We start from the raw sequence: 17,209 nt of genomic DNA on the forward strand, positions 1-17,209 counted from the left end.
TCATGTTTATTGTTGGACATAGACCTCTTCCAAACATGTCCAGTTCTATCTGTCACTGGCTGTTAACTGTCGCTATCCTCTTCAGATCATCCATCAAGTGGGAAGTTTGCCTCGGCTACGGTTGTCAGCTACTGGTCTCCATTCCAAAAGTTTTTTTTTGGTCCATCGCCCGTTCTCCATTCTAGCAAGGAGCTCAGCTTTTTGCCGTATAGTGATTCGTTGTATAATATCATGTACTCCAGTACGTCGCCATATCTCTTCATTTTCTGTGTCTCTTCATTTTCTGTATCTCTTCAGTTCTTTCTCCCTCGATCCCTCAGGATCAGTCCAAGCATCGATCCATCCATTTACCTTTGTGTTACTCTTAGATTTTCTGCCGTTTTCTTCATTAAAATTAGGGTTTTTGCGCTATAGGTCAGAACCGGCAATACTCACTGGCTAACTGATTTTCTTTTCAAGTGAATTAAGATATTTCCTTTGAGGATATCCTTTATTTTTCCATATGCCGTGCATTTTAGGGTAATTCCTCTGTTTAGTTCGCAGGTTTGGTTCTTTCGTTATTATCTAATTTCATGACACATATGCATACTTGTCAACCAATTCTAATTTGTTGTTATTAATTTATATTTAATCACTGGAAACCATGATTTTGGTCTTTTTAATAAGGTTAGTACAGATTCTTCTACGATCTTTTTTATTGAGTTCTTGGAGCCTGTCTTTCGCCACTCCCAGGTTGCCTGAAAAAATAACGATATCATCCGCGAAGCGTAGATCATTGAGTCTCTCCCCATCATTGCATATTCCTTTTTGTTGCCATGTAAACCTCTTAAATGCATACTCGTGGACAGTCATAACTGCTTTAACGACATGGTGTCACCTTGCCTAACTCTCCTTTCCATTTTGATCTTGTTGGTTGTAGGGTATGCATTTACAGTTGTATAATATATACAGTGAACGGCAAAAATATTGAACAAATTCAATAAAAAATGAATGAAAACGTATTTGGAAAAAGGCTCGCACACATCGATTAATATTTCTGGTTGCGCATTTTATTCAACAAAAATTTTGTATACAGGTGTCTCATGTAGCCGTAGTCAATACAAACTTTCTTATTAATTAACACCCTATATGTGATTATATTTTTGGATTTTACACAAAATTGTAAATATTTTGATGTATCACATGCTATATACGCGGATTTGAAAATTGCTGTTTTTATGAACTTAAAAGCCCCTAAAAATAGAAAAAAATTGATTTCACTTTTCTATTCTTACCTATTTGTTCTTTTTTTCTGGAAATATAAAAAATATGAGACATGTCAAAAAATATGGAACAAATACACTTAAAATTGTTTAAGTATCTAATAATAAAACAAGCATTACTTAAGTTATAAAAGGTATATTGCCATGGTAAGTAAATTGTCAAATATGACTTGTGTCAGTGCGTATTTAAAGTAAATAAGGTACTTTCAAATGAAACTCATTGAAATTTTAATTTTTACTGGATACGGAGTTAAACAAAGAAGTCAAAAAGAAGTTTGTAATTTGTTTAATGTAAAATATCCAGAAGGCCCATTGCATGAACTACAGTAAGTAAAATTAAAAGAAAATTTAGAGAACCACGGAAAAATCGTGAAAAATCGTATATTTCCAGGTCGTCCCAAAATTATTGAAAATACAAGATTCAATATTTGATTAGAAATGGAAGATAATTCCCATATTTCGACTTCTGAAGTCTTAAATAATGTTGTTAGCCAACGAACAACTTTGCGTGTATTGAATAAAGAAAAGTATAATCCATAAAAACTTAGATTACTGCGTGAGCTAAACGATGATAATCCTGATCGCAAACTGAATTTAGAAATATGTAACTTAAATCCATTGTTCCATCGGCAGATACTATTTAGTGATGAAGCCACGTTTTGCTTAAATAGTATAGTTAATAAGCACAATTTTAGGTATTGGAGCATGAATAATCCCCATTGGAAAAGAGAAAATCATACACAGCATCCACAAAAATTAAATGTTTGGGCAGGACTGTTAAATAATAAAATTATTGGATCTTTTTTTTTCGATCAAACTCGTATCGGAGGCTGATATTTAAAATTTCTTTAAAATAACTTCATTCCAGCTCTTGCAATTTCTATTCCAAATCCGAATCAGCTTAATATGCCAAATAGATCTATTTGGTTTCAACAGGATGGTGCCTCACCCCATTTTGCTCGTCAGGTACGCGAATATTTGAATGCGGTATGTCCCGGACAGTGGGTTGGTAGGAGGGGTCCTACGAAATGTGCTGCAAGATTCACAGATCTCACACATTTGGATTTTAATTCAAAAGTTTATATATTTGTATTGTATTTAAAGTCAAAAGTTTATAAAGAGAAACCGCACAATTTAGATGATAGATTAGTCAAATTAATGAAAAGATTCTTAGCAATGTTTTGAATAGGTTTTTAAATAGACTAGCATTTTGCCACAAAGTGAATAGTGGGCATTTTGAACACTTAATAAAATACTTAAAATATTTAATTCGTTGAGTTTGATTTATAGTTTTACGTACATTGATTTTTTTTTACATTTATCATATTTTTTATGTTTTGAGAAAAGAGGAATTAAAAAGTAAGAATAGCAAAATGAAATTCATTTTGTTCTATTCTTAGTAGAATAAGTATTAGATGCTTTTAAATTCATAAAAACAGTAATTTTCAAAACCGCGTGTCTAAGAAACAATAGAATAAAATTATGGTATATGATACATCAAAATGTTTATAATTTTGTGTAGAATTCAAAAATGTAATCACAAACCTGGTATTCTATTTAAAATAAGAAAGTTTGTATTGACCACGGATACATAAGACACCCTATATACAAAATTTTTGTTGAAAAAAATGCGCAATCAAAAATATTAATTGAAATGTGCGAGCGTTTTTTCGAACACGCTTTTGTTTGTTTTTTAATGAATTTGTCCCATATTTTTGCCGTTCACTGTATTTTTTTATACATTTATTAATAATTATTTCGCAATATAGGTAGTCGACTCTACAAACAATGCTCTACTCAATTAAAAGCCTTTTTAAAGACATCAAATTTCAATGCTACGAGTCGGTTATATTCATATGACCTTGTCTACCAAGGTTTTTAAGCACTGCAGGTGGTTGTTGATACCGTCCTTCAAGTGGAAACCAGCTTGCTTTCAGCTGAGGTGTTCCTCGAACTCCCATTTATCATTTGGGCGTGTCCATGTCTTCGTTCGTTTTTTTTTAACCATTTTCTGTCGTTTATAGCCATTCGATGTTGGCTTGATGTTGCAAATCTATTGAGGACGTAGCACATGAGGACAAAACACATACATCCTAAAATATATGTGTGTTGTCAGTTACATCTGCGGTAGTGTTTCCTATAGAGGAAGCTGTTCATTAGAAATAGATTTATTTGTAACAGAAAATTTAAAAGAGTGTTTCCACGATTATTTCGCCCTGTACTACAAAAACTACCAAGAGCCGTTTTTGATAGGTTCGTTATAGGCGCATATACAGGTAAAATGTGTAGGATTGTTTGAGAGAACTGCACCTAAGTTATCCTAAAAAAGTTCTACTTCCTCGTCTGTACGCTCCGTTGCTGGAGTATAGACTTGAAAAACTTTTACTCTGGTGGAAATTGATTAGACCATTCTAAGATTTCCCACTACCTTATGGTTTATGACGAACGCAACATCTTCCACTGACTCATGTTGTTATTCGTGGTAGTAAAATAAGTAACCGGATTTTAGGGTCTTAAGACCTTCACACCTTGCCTTCTGACCTCACCAACTCCTACAGTACGCCATCTTATATTTTCTAATTTGCTTTCCACTTCAATAAGACTTTCATCTGAATTAGAGTTCTAGTGTTTTAGTGATTATCAAAAATGATATTAATGAATTACAATAATGGTAATAAGCCCTTATTCGTCTGGAGTTGAGTACGTATTAAGGATTTTTTAATCTATCCAATTTCACAATCTTAAATATTTTTGCAATTCTAACTCAGATATCTCCAATAATCTCCAATAAAATTTAATTATCATATATTTATTTATTAATGAAATTCTGAACCGAAAACAAGTAAGAAAAATTAATCGATTCCTAGCGGTCCTTCGTGTCAAGGATCGAAAATTATTATTCTCATTATTACGATCGCCAAATTCTATTTACTTATATATTTTAATGTAAAAAAAAACATCAACTTGGTTATTCCTAATATATTTTATTAATAAAAATCCTTAACCTAATTAACAATGGATATTTGCAAAATCTCTCAGCACCTCAGTCGTTTGTTCAGAGATCTCATTCCAGGAACGCTCGATATCCTCCTTCCTAGTAAACCTACTGCACACCACAAATCTAAACAATAACTCACTTTTATAATAATACGGCATAATAAAAATATTCTTTCTGGCTGCGAGCCTCTTTAGCACCTCTTTAGTGACACAATCATTTTGGAGCAACTTAAAACAAACCACGCCTAAGTTCGAAATGACTACTTGGAAACGCTGGTCCGCGTTTACCAAATGTTCCAAATACTTCGCCATATAAATTTGATGTCTTACATGCTCTTGAATACCTTTCACACCATAAATCCTGATCACAAACCACAGTTTTAGTGCCCTAAATCTTCTTACGTCAGGGATTTGCATGTTTTCCACTTCTGGTATGAATTTTGGTACTTTTAATGACGCCTTAGTTTTAAAAGCTTCTTCCACGTAGCGGCAATTTCTGAACCACATTGCTGAGCAATCTCCATTGGTAAGCATCCATTTATGAGGATTAAAATTAAACGAGTCAACTCGCTCGATACCCTTTGAAAGATATCGGTATTCCGGACATGCTAGTACTGTACCAGCGTAGGCCGCATCCACATGCAACCACATTTTCTCTTGAGCACAAATTAAGCCTATTTCAGCAATGTTGTCCATGGCACAAGTACCTGTGGTACCTAACGAAGCCACGACGCAAAACGGAATCAGGCCATTCAGCTTATCTTTTTCGATGGCGTTTTTTAAAGTTTCGCCTCTGAGGCTTCCCTCAGAATCTGGTTGTAGTAGACGCATTTTTACAGAGGCGATTAGGCCGGATTTTTCTACTGAAGAGTTTGATTCAGTGGAAGTATACGCCACCAGTTTACCTCGGATGTCAGAGTCCGTCATTGGGGTGGCTTCTTGATGCAGTTGCTCGATTTTTTTGTGGCTTCCTGAGAGAATACCCACAAGAGTTGAATCGCTAGCAGCATTCTAAAATTATAAAAAATGTCTCATTAATAAAAAGTCAAAAATCATCGTAAGGTGTGACATTTTTGAGGTTAGAAAACGTCTTAATGTTTTATAGGCAACATAAAGCTTAAGAGGCTGTATAAAAATATTGTGTAATGCTAAAGCGGATTGATCATGATTGTTGTTGTAGTCGTAAATTATTTTGATAAAAATTTAGAAGCTATCATGGGTTTTTGAGGAGGGTATTCGGATTCGGCTACAAAGTAAAATAAAATAAATATATTGGTGAGTGACTCTATAACAGAAAACGTGAAAAAGTATTGCAAAAATAAAATACAGCCAAGAACAAAATATAAAACTGATTTCTGAAGAAGACCTGGAACCATACTGGATCAAATTAAATACAAATGAAAAAATATCTGTTATTTTCTCTGCTTAAAAGAGAGTTATTTTATAAATTCAACAGATATTGGCGGAGGTGAGAAAGTAGCAGGGTAGAGTGGTCTATGTGATGTAGAATCATATTTCTAGAATTTTTTTCACAAAGATCCGTGATCTTAAAAGATACGAGGACTCAATTGCAAAGATAATCATCAAGATTTGTGAGTTCTGTGAAATAGGTTGTTTTCTAATGGATGATATAAACACTAAACAAAAGCAAAATTTTGAGTTAATAAGTTAACGGCATCCAGAAACAAATATTTTCACTTTCTATAGGTAAGTTGAATCAAGGATCAAATGAGATTAGTGGAAAAGGATAAGATGAGCGATGAAGAAAATACAAAAAAATATAAAGGATATATATGGGTTGTAATAATGCTAGAGTGATTAAATAAATGTCACAAACATTAAAACTAGCATCTGTACAACAGTTAGTAAAAGCTCTATTGAGCCAAGAATAAATACTGAAAGGGAAAAGTTATTAAAAAGAAATCGACTTCTGGAAAAATATTTTCTTAAAATAGGGAGTAAGTGAGTTAGTTATTAACTGTTTAGCTTCTAATTATTTTGATAAATAAGAAAAATTAATTCTTACGATGTTTAGCTTAGTTAAAAACACAGTAATCTAGAAAGCGAACATGTTAATTATCGTGCATCACCTATTTATCATGATTTGTTTGTATTTACCTTACAAAGACCAAAGAAGAGATGGTATAGAAGTCAAGCATTAAGGCATTTAGGATTTGTGCCAGTTTTTTCTTGTACTAAATAAAGTGTGTCAATGATTAACTGAATAAATGAGACACAATCAGCAGATTATTCAAAAAGCTAAAAAGCTGTTAAAGCTAAAAAGATATATGAAAGAAAAGTCGAAAATGTCGTAATGTTTTAACAATTTTTAAATTAAGTCAGTCATAGTCATCTGTTACGAAAACTTCAATTTTTTGAAAATATACTGTGTTAACAGAGCTTTTTTCTACATCTAAAATACCATTTCAAAATCTTCTCGAGAATGGAGAATTCTTCAATAATCCAAGAAATAAAAACACCTAAGCCACTTATGATTTGCTTTTAAAGTTTTAGAGTGTATTTTATATGCAACCTCCAAGAATACTCGATATTCGGAAACCTGAAGACTTTTATTTAAAGGTCCTTGTACTCATGTATTTGAATTTGTATTTAATTAAAAGTCCGATTACTAGTGGAAGACCACAACTCGCAAGTATAGGATAAAAAGCTTGCCTCAATTGCTCACTTTTTCCCCTAAAAAGTTATTATCAATAATTATTTTAATTGATTTGCAGTGATTCCAGGTGTCCGGTAAGAAAATGTGATTTTATTTATTACGCCTATTTTTTTGTATCGTCAATTTTTAGTCTGTAATAAAATCAAATTCAGTTGGTTTCATTTAAGATGTTTCACCTTTCAAATATTTAATTTTTAACTTGGTTGTTGATACATATTTTAAAATGTCTAGCCTCTTATTTCCTTTCGACAATTAAAAAATTAATTAAAATTTTCAGGTAAGTATCCTTCATGTATGAATGGTTCGGATACATAGTAATAGAACATTTTTCAATTTTCTTCAGTCCCCATTATAAGAAAAACATGGAGAGAGATATGCAATGTAAATTTTATTGACTTTGAGCTATAAAATTTGTTCTGATCAGTTCTCTCTCAGTTTATTTGGTATTGCAGATAGATATATTGTTTTTTTAGATAATACTCTGTTATAGAATTTTATGTATGTATTTTTTTGCTCTTTATGGCTGGGTCTAGCATGTTGTTTTTAAATCATTTTTAGTAATATAGATTATGTATTCTATTCTAGTGTATCTATTCTATTTAACTTGTGTAGGTTTAGTACATGGATGTTATTACTTATGTCATTATTCTTATCATCTAAGTATTATCCGAATAGATTATCTTAATTGTCTGCTAGGTGAACTAGATACTTTATAAAATGTTTTTTTTCGGGTCACAATGTTGAAGACTAGAACTGCTAGATTTATTGTTAATATATTATTATCTTCTATAGAATCTGTTTGTGTTTGTAAATAGGGATATTATTAACCTAATGGTAATGTCTTTACACGTATGATAAGAAAAAAACACAAAAATCTTCACAATATTTTCTAATCTATTTGGGTTGGCATAGTTCAGTGCTAACAAAATACTTTTAAACATTTTAGATTAATTCTAATTCATATAATATCTGTTATAATGAATTATTGTATATTATGAATATAATTTTAATTTTAATTTTATGTTATATTATACATTTTTAAATAATTAGGTTTCAGAAAAATTAAATAATAAATGTATTAAAGAAAAACATTGTTTAATTTCCATTTTGAAATTGGTGATATGTTGTACACTATTGTTAACCGATTATTGGAGTACATTAACTCATTTAGATATGTATGTGAAATAAAGCTAAAGAATTCTATTTTATCCTGATCAATATCTGATGCTAACACCTAATCAAAAGTAACATTTATGATTAGGTGTTTGCTATGGATATTGCGATTAAATAATAACATGAAATTTCTTAAGAAATGAAATGTGAATTTTCCCGCCCCAATTTGACCACGCCTTTCTACCATTTTGATTGGTCCAATTAGTTACGTTTACTGTCAAGTTAGTTACAATAGTTTCCGTTGTCAAGAAAGAGGGCGCTAACAGATTTGTCAGAAGAATTTCTTCACTTCTCTATATATTTGTTTTCTGTGGCTACCAGAAATGGTGTTTGATATATCCGGTTAACACACAACAGAAAGATCCTTAAGAGTGAACGGCATTGGCAACGGGGCCCTGAAACTCAGCCCTCCATCGAAGCCGCCAGACCTGGCAACAATAATTAATGTGGTACGAAAACTGTGTCACTTTCCCTCCGCGTGGAAGGATTCGAATATCTTCCTAATACTCAAAAAGAGTGAATCACCCACAGTACGATCGAGATGGCACATGGGTGTTTCTGAGTATCCGACTTATATTTAATATTATAATGTTAACCAATGGAACGAGTGACTAAATATGCCAAGTACGAGGACAAAAAATGTTATATAGGTACAATTTTTTACTTTGTAATTACAAATTAATCTACCTAGGACAGTAATAAATGACAATTTTGAGAAAAGGTATTTGTTCGTAATAGCACAGATTTAACTAGCTAACGCAAGCTTGCGTTAGCTAGTTAAATCTGTGGTAATAGGTAGATTTTTCAATAAAATGCTGCCAAGTACCAGTTGAATACCTCTATTTAAAAATAAGCCTGATTAAATCCAAGATTTTTCGTCTATAGCCAGATTTGCAAATACTTATCAGTAGTCACTTGACGAAAAAAATGAAAATTAAAACGAATGAATAAAGAAAAATCAAAGTACACTTAATAGAATAAGCATGGTTTAGGTAAACGGAAATAGTGAAATAGTTTTTTAGTAAGTGGTTAAAAAATATAAGGATGTCATATGGGAAACCATGACTATAGGATATCAGAAGAATTCAAACAATTAGGTTTTAGTTAAACGTCTCCTTCCTATTTTGATTTATGGAGGCCTAATTAAGCTACAGTAATTTATTGCCAAACCCTTTGACGACGTCTCCTTTTTAAACATAATCGATTCATAGATTCTGAAATGTCATTTAATTGAATAAAACAAAAGTATATGAAAGTATATGGAGCGAAAAAAAGCGATAACAGAGACGTTTCCTTTAGGGTATCAAGTTTCAAAAAAGCTCCCTACCTCGATATCTCGTCAATTAAAAAAAGGGATATTCGTGGAAATCTTTAATAATTCTTATTATTATTATTATTTTTCTATTTTTGAACCAGTTCAATTTATGAGCCGCTGCTTAAGAAGCTTACCAAGGCCTAAAATGCTTGCTAAAAGAAAGTTTTGTTAAAAACCTAACGAAAAACTCAAACAGCTGCAAAATAAATTTAAAAAAGTCAATATAAATGTCATAATTTTATAATTTGAAGTTAACGTTAGGCATATGGCTCAAAAAAAGCATAGAGCAAAAAGTGATTAGGTTTAGCAAGAAACAGAGCCTAATAACAAATTTTCCAAGACTATATTATGAGCCTGAATAAAACTAAATTTTGACTTAACAGCATGCATACAAAAATGAGTATAGTCGCCTGGCAAGCAACGAAGGAAGAGAAAAGGCTAAGAAGACTCAAGATAATGAGGATTACATTGTGGTGCACAGGTTACGTTGATGCAAAAGATGAATTATTAGCTATTTATTTAGTAGTTGGATAAAAAAAAGCATAAAAATGAAGGTTTTAAGTTCTAGAATGTTATGTACTATATAGTCCTCCTCCAACTTCGATGTCTAAAACTCAAAATACCATCAACGATAGTATTACATAATATGGATCCTTAAAAGGCGACCCTTATTTCCCAAATTGAAGTAATTTTAAGGCATTTTTTATAAGTTTAGTTAAGTCTTATATCTGTATTATTGCTCTTATTCTATCTATTAAGTCCTTAGAAAGAACTCAGATTCTCTAAAAAATTAATAAACTTAAATTGTTTTCTCTAGGTCAAATATGAAAAAATGTTAATTAATCAAATAATGCAGTTGTGTTGTTTTTTTGAGTTATAACAAATGGGAGATAGTTATTAGCTTAGGAGATATATGTCTATATCTATATTATAATCTTATGTTGTTAAATCAAAATCTAATGTAATTTATGTAATCAGTATTAAATAATCTAATTCGTAACAGTTGTGGGGCAGATTATATTCCAACTAGTACTATTAAGTTTGTTATTAATGAGATTAAAACTATATTATGCTACTTAATAAATAATTTATTTACCCAAGGTTTCTTTCCTGATAAGCTGAAGATATCACTTATTAAACCTTTATATAAAAAAGCGATGATGAAAATCTTAATAATTATCAGCCAATTAGTTTACTGCCCAGTTTTTCCTTTAAGTACTTTAAATGTGCTATAACTTAAAGAATTTTAAAATAAATTTAACTTTATTAATACGTCCCAACATGATTTTGTTAAAGAGAAAGGTCAAATGTAAACAAATAAATTGGCTTAAACCTAGCTAGAAGAAATCAAACTGTAACAATAACAAAAGACAGTATCACAATCAGATCAGAGAAAGCAAAGTAGGAATGGCTCAAGGAAGCAATTTGGCCTGATCCCTTTTGTTATATTTGTTAATGATTTAGCCCAATTAATGCGACTTTTTAAACACAAGTATTGTAAACTATGCAGATGATACACATTTATTAATAGTTGTTACAAACATTGACGAAGTGATTGTAAAGGTTTGAAATTACTTTCTACACGTAACAAACTGATTTCATGAAAACAAACTGATCTTGAATTGGAAAAAAACAAGAGCATTAATTTTTAGAACAAACTGATCTACTATTATTAAACCAAGGTAAAGTGTTATTGGAAAAGACATATAGATATCTGTTGTAATAGAGTTTCTGAGAGTTATACGAATGAGTTCTTGAACTGCTTTAGAATAATAGTTATTTCGAAATATATTAATGATAAAGAATTCAAAATTATCTATTTTGCAAATTTTGAGGCAGTTCTTAGGTAAGGAATTATTTTTTGGGGTGCTGGTAGTGAAATCCATAATACTTTTGTAGTATATAAAAGGATAGTAGGATTACAGCAAAAATTAAATACATGCAGAGTTGAAGGTGTATTTATATTTATAAATAGTTAATATTTTATTAAAAATATAGAGAATTATTTATTGTAACATTACCCATTGATATAATGATAATGATAATTTGGTTAGGTATGCTAGATATCGAAGTTTAACAGAAAAGAGTCTACTTTACATGCGCATTACCTTGGATAATGAACTTCCTGACAGTCTTAAAAAAATTTTAAAAAGAGACATCCAAAAAGTATTATGAAATTGGAGTCCTACAACCTTACAGAGTAATAATAGTGTTTAGTACTTAAAATATATTTTTATTTAATGATGCTTAAATTGTATTTAGCTTTAATATTATTATTTATTCTTGTTGACCAAAGATTGTGAATTAGAAGTGGTGTTTTGTGGATAAATTCTGAAACTAGAAATTGATCTTCATCCTCACAATAAACAAATTTAAAACCAGGTTTCTCACGCTGCAAGAAATTGATCAAATAGTCTCTATTTTCTTCCATTTTTCGTATTACTTCTCCAACGTAGTATTATACCGATTTTTTTATCATAAACCTATCTAGCTCATATTCATAAAGGTTTACTAACCCTGCAACAAAACTTTCTTCTTCTCTTTCATATTTTATTTGATCCTCTATATCAGTCAGCTCATCCGTCAAAGATAAGTCAGACAAAGAACTTTTTTTTTTTTAATTGATCATTTCCGTTGATTTTTCGCTTGTTACATTTCTTTTAAATTGTTTCTTGTTTCACTGCTTTTCTCGCTTTTAGTGTTCATTTTTAGTCTCTTCGGTGTTCGGTATGTCTGTTAGAACGTTTGTCTTTGCTGGTTTTCTTCCTGATGCCTGTTTTCTTCTTCTGAGCAAGAGGATTCCGAGGTTGGTTCTCTATTATCAACTAAAGGTTTTGGAGTTGCGTCATCAGGAAATAATGGAATTGCATCGTCAGGACGTACTGGAGTTGCATCGGATGTCCGTTCATCGTAATGGATCAATTGTTGAAGAAAACTATTTGTTTCTAGCCAACGTTTCGAATTATATTTAAATCATCTTCAGGGTTTAGGATCTTTCAGGGCAATAGATATAAGGAAATGGTGTTTAATTTTTCTTTAAATATTTATTTTAGAAGAATATGATATATGAGTTAACATTTATGTATGTAAATGTTAATATATGACAGATATAGACTTTAAAGAAGGGGGGAAGAGATGACTTTGAAAAATACTTAATAACGTGGTGGTTAACGCGAGAGAAGATTGGCTAGAAGCAAGAAGAAGTTTTCTTCAGCAATTGACCAATTTATCCCCAAAACACCATTTCTAATTTATTTTTATTCTTATTGTTATTCAAAACTATACCTGAATCAGTCCTCCCCCAGGTCCTTCAGAACAATTTAAAAACTCCTCCGGCAATCCCAGTATCTTCGCCAACCAATCCATCACTCTAATTTCCAATTCAACAACTGCTGGACTGGATTCCCAATTGGTGGCGACAGCCCCGATTCCTGCCATAAATAGCTCTCCAATAATGGCGGCATAAGATTGTCCGGTAGGAAAATAGGCATGGAAATAGGGCGAGTGCCATTGGGTGAGTCCTGGAAGGATCGATTTGTTCACATCCTCGAGCACGGATTGCCAGGGTTCGCCCTTTTCTGGGGCTCTTTTAGGCAGCTGTTGGCTAAGGTAGCCTGGTTCAACCTTGGGTAATACTGGTCTAAAATTATAAAAAAATTTTCATGATTGTGATATTCGAAAATGTTTGACAATAGTTGAGAAACATTGTAAGCAGAACCTTCTTTTGAAAAGAATGAGTGCATTTAACGATTTATATTTAATCAACTTTGTGAAAATTGTTTATTTTATTTGTCTAACTTAGTTTTAGTTAAGTATTTAACTATACTTACATGTCTCTAATATTTTCACAATAATCAGCAATGTAATCAATAGAGGCACATGCGAACTCTTTAAACTCTTGTATGTTCATCTTGCAAGAGCCACCCCGACCGAAATAATGGTCCGGACAAGTCAAAATTCGCTAGGTAGTGAGAGAAGCGTCTGTAAAAACATAACTTTCTCCAATTTTACCTGATTAAATCACTCATATTCCGCTTAACATACCAGTATAACTTTGATTACACGCGATTGCGTTGGTCGATGTCATAATAATTTTTTTTTTGACCCAGAAAGTTTTGGCTTAAGAGTACTATAGAATTTGGTTAGGTAATTTTTTGGTATGAATATTATGTTTGCCTGAATTGGTAAAAGATGAGAATGTGGTCATTAATTGTAATACTTTATTAGACGAGAGCGTTTGAGCGTTATGACAACATAACACAACATAATTTTTTTAAGTCAAGTTTAATTGTCAAGTGTATCAACTCTTCCATAGCAGAGGAGGTTTGATACAGTGTTTGGAAGCGAAATTACTAACTAGTTAACATTTCTCAAATCATACAGAAAAAGCAAATTTTCTTGTAAATCGGGCGGTTTCACCAATAAGATATGGAGGTAAAACTTCATGACATTTTCTGTGACACTTCATGACACTTCATGACATTCACATATTCTGATACCAGAGATTGATTTATTTTCAACCTCAAGATAAACAAATTTAAAACCAGGTTTCATCCAGCGCAAGAAATTGATCAAAGAGGCTCTAGTTTCGTTCATTTTTTCATTACTTTTTCAAAGTAGTATTTTACTGATTTTTTTGTCATAAACCAAACTAGCTCATAATCATTGACGTTTACTTACCCTGCAACAAAACTTATCAGCTCATCCGACAAAGTTCGGACAGGCAAAAAACTTTCCTCAGATGGAGATTCAGGTTTCTTTTTCAAATTGATTATTTCCGCTGATTTTTCGCTTGTTATATTTCTTTTAAATTGTTTCAGTTTTACTGGTTTTCTCGCTTTTGGTGTTTATTTTTAATCTCTTCCGTGTTCGGTGTGTCTTTTAGAACTTTTGTCTTTGCTGGTTTGCTTCCTGATGTTTGTTTTTTTTTCTGAGCAAGAGGAATCTGGGGTACGTCTCTATTATCAGCTAAAGGTTTTGGAGTTGCGTCATCAGGAAGTAATGGAGTTGCATCGTCAGGAAGTACTGGAGTTGCGTCGGATGTCTGTTCATGGTGATAAGGGTTAGGTCGATCAATAATCCTCACCGTGAGAGAGTCATCGTCTGCAAACAAGTAAGAATCAAATAGTCTAGTCAAAAAATTTTAAAAAAGCCCCTGTTAAAGTTTTAGAAGCATTTCGTATTACTTTTTGGCAGAGTGTTTTTTTACTAATTTGACCCCGCTGAATCCGAAAATGCCGGTTCACATAAACTTAGTTCACATAACTCAACTCAAGACATCAGAACACTACAGCAATGGCCTCTGTCTCTTCACTGGAGAAGCAAAATATCGAAGCAAACATACAATTTATTTAAAAAACCCCCAAGTGAAATATGTCATAAAGAAGAAATACGTGGAAGACGTTCTAGAGATGCACATCATGAAAACTCAATTTTACAGGTTATGGAAACATATAACCTTGCCACTATAAATGAATCTAATGTGCTAAACAATATTGCGACTAAAGATGTAGCTACACCAGAAATTTCTGATGCCCTTTTGACTTCAAAGCAACGAGGCATAGAATTAGTTCGAGAGTTCGTTCGTCAAAGGCTTGTCAAAAGTCCTGAAAGTGGCAATACTATACACCAAAAAGACAAGTCAGGAAGCTAATAAGAAGCATGTATTGAAAGCGGATAGAGACTTTCTCTGACTGTTAATATCTGCATATGACGGCGGAAGAAAAATAGACCTAAAAAAAATTTTGAAGCACGAGCTCTGCAAGGTGTTCATTTCATTAGCTTCGTTGGATGGTGAACTTCGAACAGCTGAAAAAGCATCATTAGTTAAAGAATTAGTAAAAGGGCCTTCTTAGTAAAATATCTGCCTGAAAATGATAAAACAGGCACTGTTCTCATAATTGATGGCATGGCATTTGTCTTATCTTTGGGCCGTCCAAATCAAGTTGAAAGCTTTGGTGAATATGCTGCCTACTTCATCAAAAAAATATTATATTATGGATACAAATATAAAGAAGTTCACATAGTCTTTGATAGATACCGTGCACAATCAGTTAAAGGTGGAACCAGACAAAAAAAGATCAAAAGGTTGTGCTCCTTTGCGCAGAAATATTACAGACTGTAACGTACCGTTGCCAAAGGACTGGAGTAATTTCTTGTTTTTATCCGAAAACAAGGCTGACTTATGCAGATTTTTGTCCGAGAGAATTCGGAAGCATAACTTTAACGATCTTGAAGTAGTTACCTCCGGGGGCTTTACTGAGGAAGAACATGTCCAATCTACAAATGCGAGTCGAAATGTTGACTACCTGAAATCATCACACGAAGATGAAATTGTTGTGATGACGAAAGATATAGACGTTGTGCTTCTTCTTATTTACCACTTTGCTAAAATGAAGTGCTCGCATTTGTGGGTAATGAGTAGTACTGCACGTGATACTAAGTATATTCCTGTACATGATATATGCAGGAAGCTTATGCCGGAGCAAGTTTCACATATTCTTGCTTTCCACGCAATAACGGGCTGCGATTCGACGTCAAAGTTGGCGTCTATTACAAAAGTTGGAGCATGGAAGGCTTTTTATGAGACAAATTGCGAGCTTCTGGGACGCCTTGGACAGGGGCCACTGGAGGAGGACGTCCTTACAAACATCGAGAAATTTGTCGTCAAACTGTATAAGGTAAAAGAATGCACATACAAGATTTTTCAGCTAGATTAAAATAAACTACACCCAGAAAACCTGTTTTTATATAGGTAGATCCCAGCATAATAAGCTCAAAAGATGCCCGGAGTTTTTTGTTTGGAGCTGTCAAAAAGGCAGAATTCCTCCCTCCAACAACCGATGCACTTCGTCTGCATATCAAAAGATGCAACTATCAGGTAAGCGTACCAAAAACACAATTGACAAAAATAAACTATATTTTTAAAAACAGGTTTGTGTTTGGGAAAACGCCCATATCCCCAAACCGTCACTCCCTAGGCTACAGGAGTGTGGCTGGATTGTGCAGAGGGAACAAGTTGTCCCTCTTTTAATGACTCTGGATCCCATTCCAAAGAAGTGCGAGAAAATAATAGTTTGTCATTGAAGAGGACATTGCAATACAAAAAATTGCAGTTGCCGAAGGGCGAATGTGTCTTGCCTCAAACTGTGCACTCCTTGTAAACGTTCTTGCATAAACTCTGGAGACACTCAATAAATATTTCTTAAGTCTTTTTTTTTTAAACAAATAAAAACAGTTTTTTTTACACAAATAATTATTTTTTTAAATGTTAACATTAGTCCTAGTATACTTGCACAGTTTGCTAAAAGCCAAAAAGTGCAATTTTAACCGCTTGTTATGTACTTTTAAGAAAATATATTTGACCAACATGCTTAGTTTATGTGTTTTTGCATACCTTATGTCTGAAAACATATTAAAAAAACACTTTGGTCGCGTTCCAACCTCAAACAAGGGAGTTTTAGCGACAAAAAAACGGTTTTAAGGCCATTTCGGACGCCATGTTGCATATCTCACTTCCGGTTGCGATTTCGCTTTGGCAACCGGCATTTTTGGATTCAGCGAAGTCAAATTAGTAAAAAAACACTCTTTGCCAAAAAGTAATACGAAATGCTTCTAAAACTTAAATATTCCAGAAATTTGTCTAGACTAAAAGAGGTATATACCACTTTTAGAAAAGCCTTTGGTAGTATTTAGCGGAGTAAAAGCTCGCTAATATGCGACACCAACAAGCTTTGCCATACCTTTTAAAGAAATCGTTGGTCCGGGATTTTGAATCATAAAGTC

General features: G+C 32.7%; 1 protein-coding gene and 1 long non-coding RNA gene across 2 annotated transcripts; one reads left to right on the top strand and one right to left on the bottom strand.

Annotated features, from left to right (window-relative positions):
- The first annotated feature begins 1,393 nt into the window (after window positions 1-1,393).
- On the top strand, window positions 1,394-2,531 carry LOC126743573 (uncharacterized). Its single transcript, XR_007662926.1, has 2 exons — window positions 1,394-1,588; window positions 1,654-2,531. It is a non-coding gene; the product is annotated as an uncharacterized LOC126743573 (long non-coding RNA).
- A 1,695-nt stretch (window positions 2,532-4,226) lies between these two features.
- LOC126743569 (3,4-dihydroxyphenylacetaldehyde synthase-like) lies at window positions 4,227-13,395 on the bottom strand. The gene is made up of 3 exons (XM_050450719.1): window positions 13,255-13,395; window positions 12,710-13,064; window positions 4,227-5,270 (listed from the first exon to the last, which is right to left on the bottom strand). Exons 1-3 carry the CDS (start codon window positions 13,332-13,334, stop codon window positions 4,272-4,274), a joined length of 1,434 nt encoding a protein of 477 aa, XP_050306676.1. The 5' UTR covers window positions 13,335-13,395; the 3' UTR covers window positions 4,227-4,271.
- Between the last annotated feature and the right edge of the window lie 3,814 nt (window positions 13,396-17,209).

The sequence above is a fragment of the Anthonomus grandis genome, chromosome 13, assembly GCF_022605725.1.
Source record: "Anthonomus grandis grandis chromosome 13, icAntGran1.3, whole genome shotgun sequence".
Lineage (NCBI taxonomy): Eukaryota > Metazoa > Arthropoda > Insecta > Coleoptera > Curculionidae > Anthonomus > Anthonomus grandis.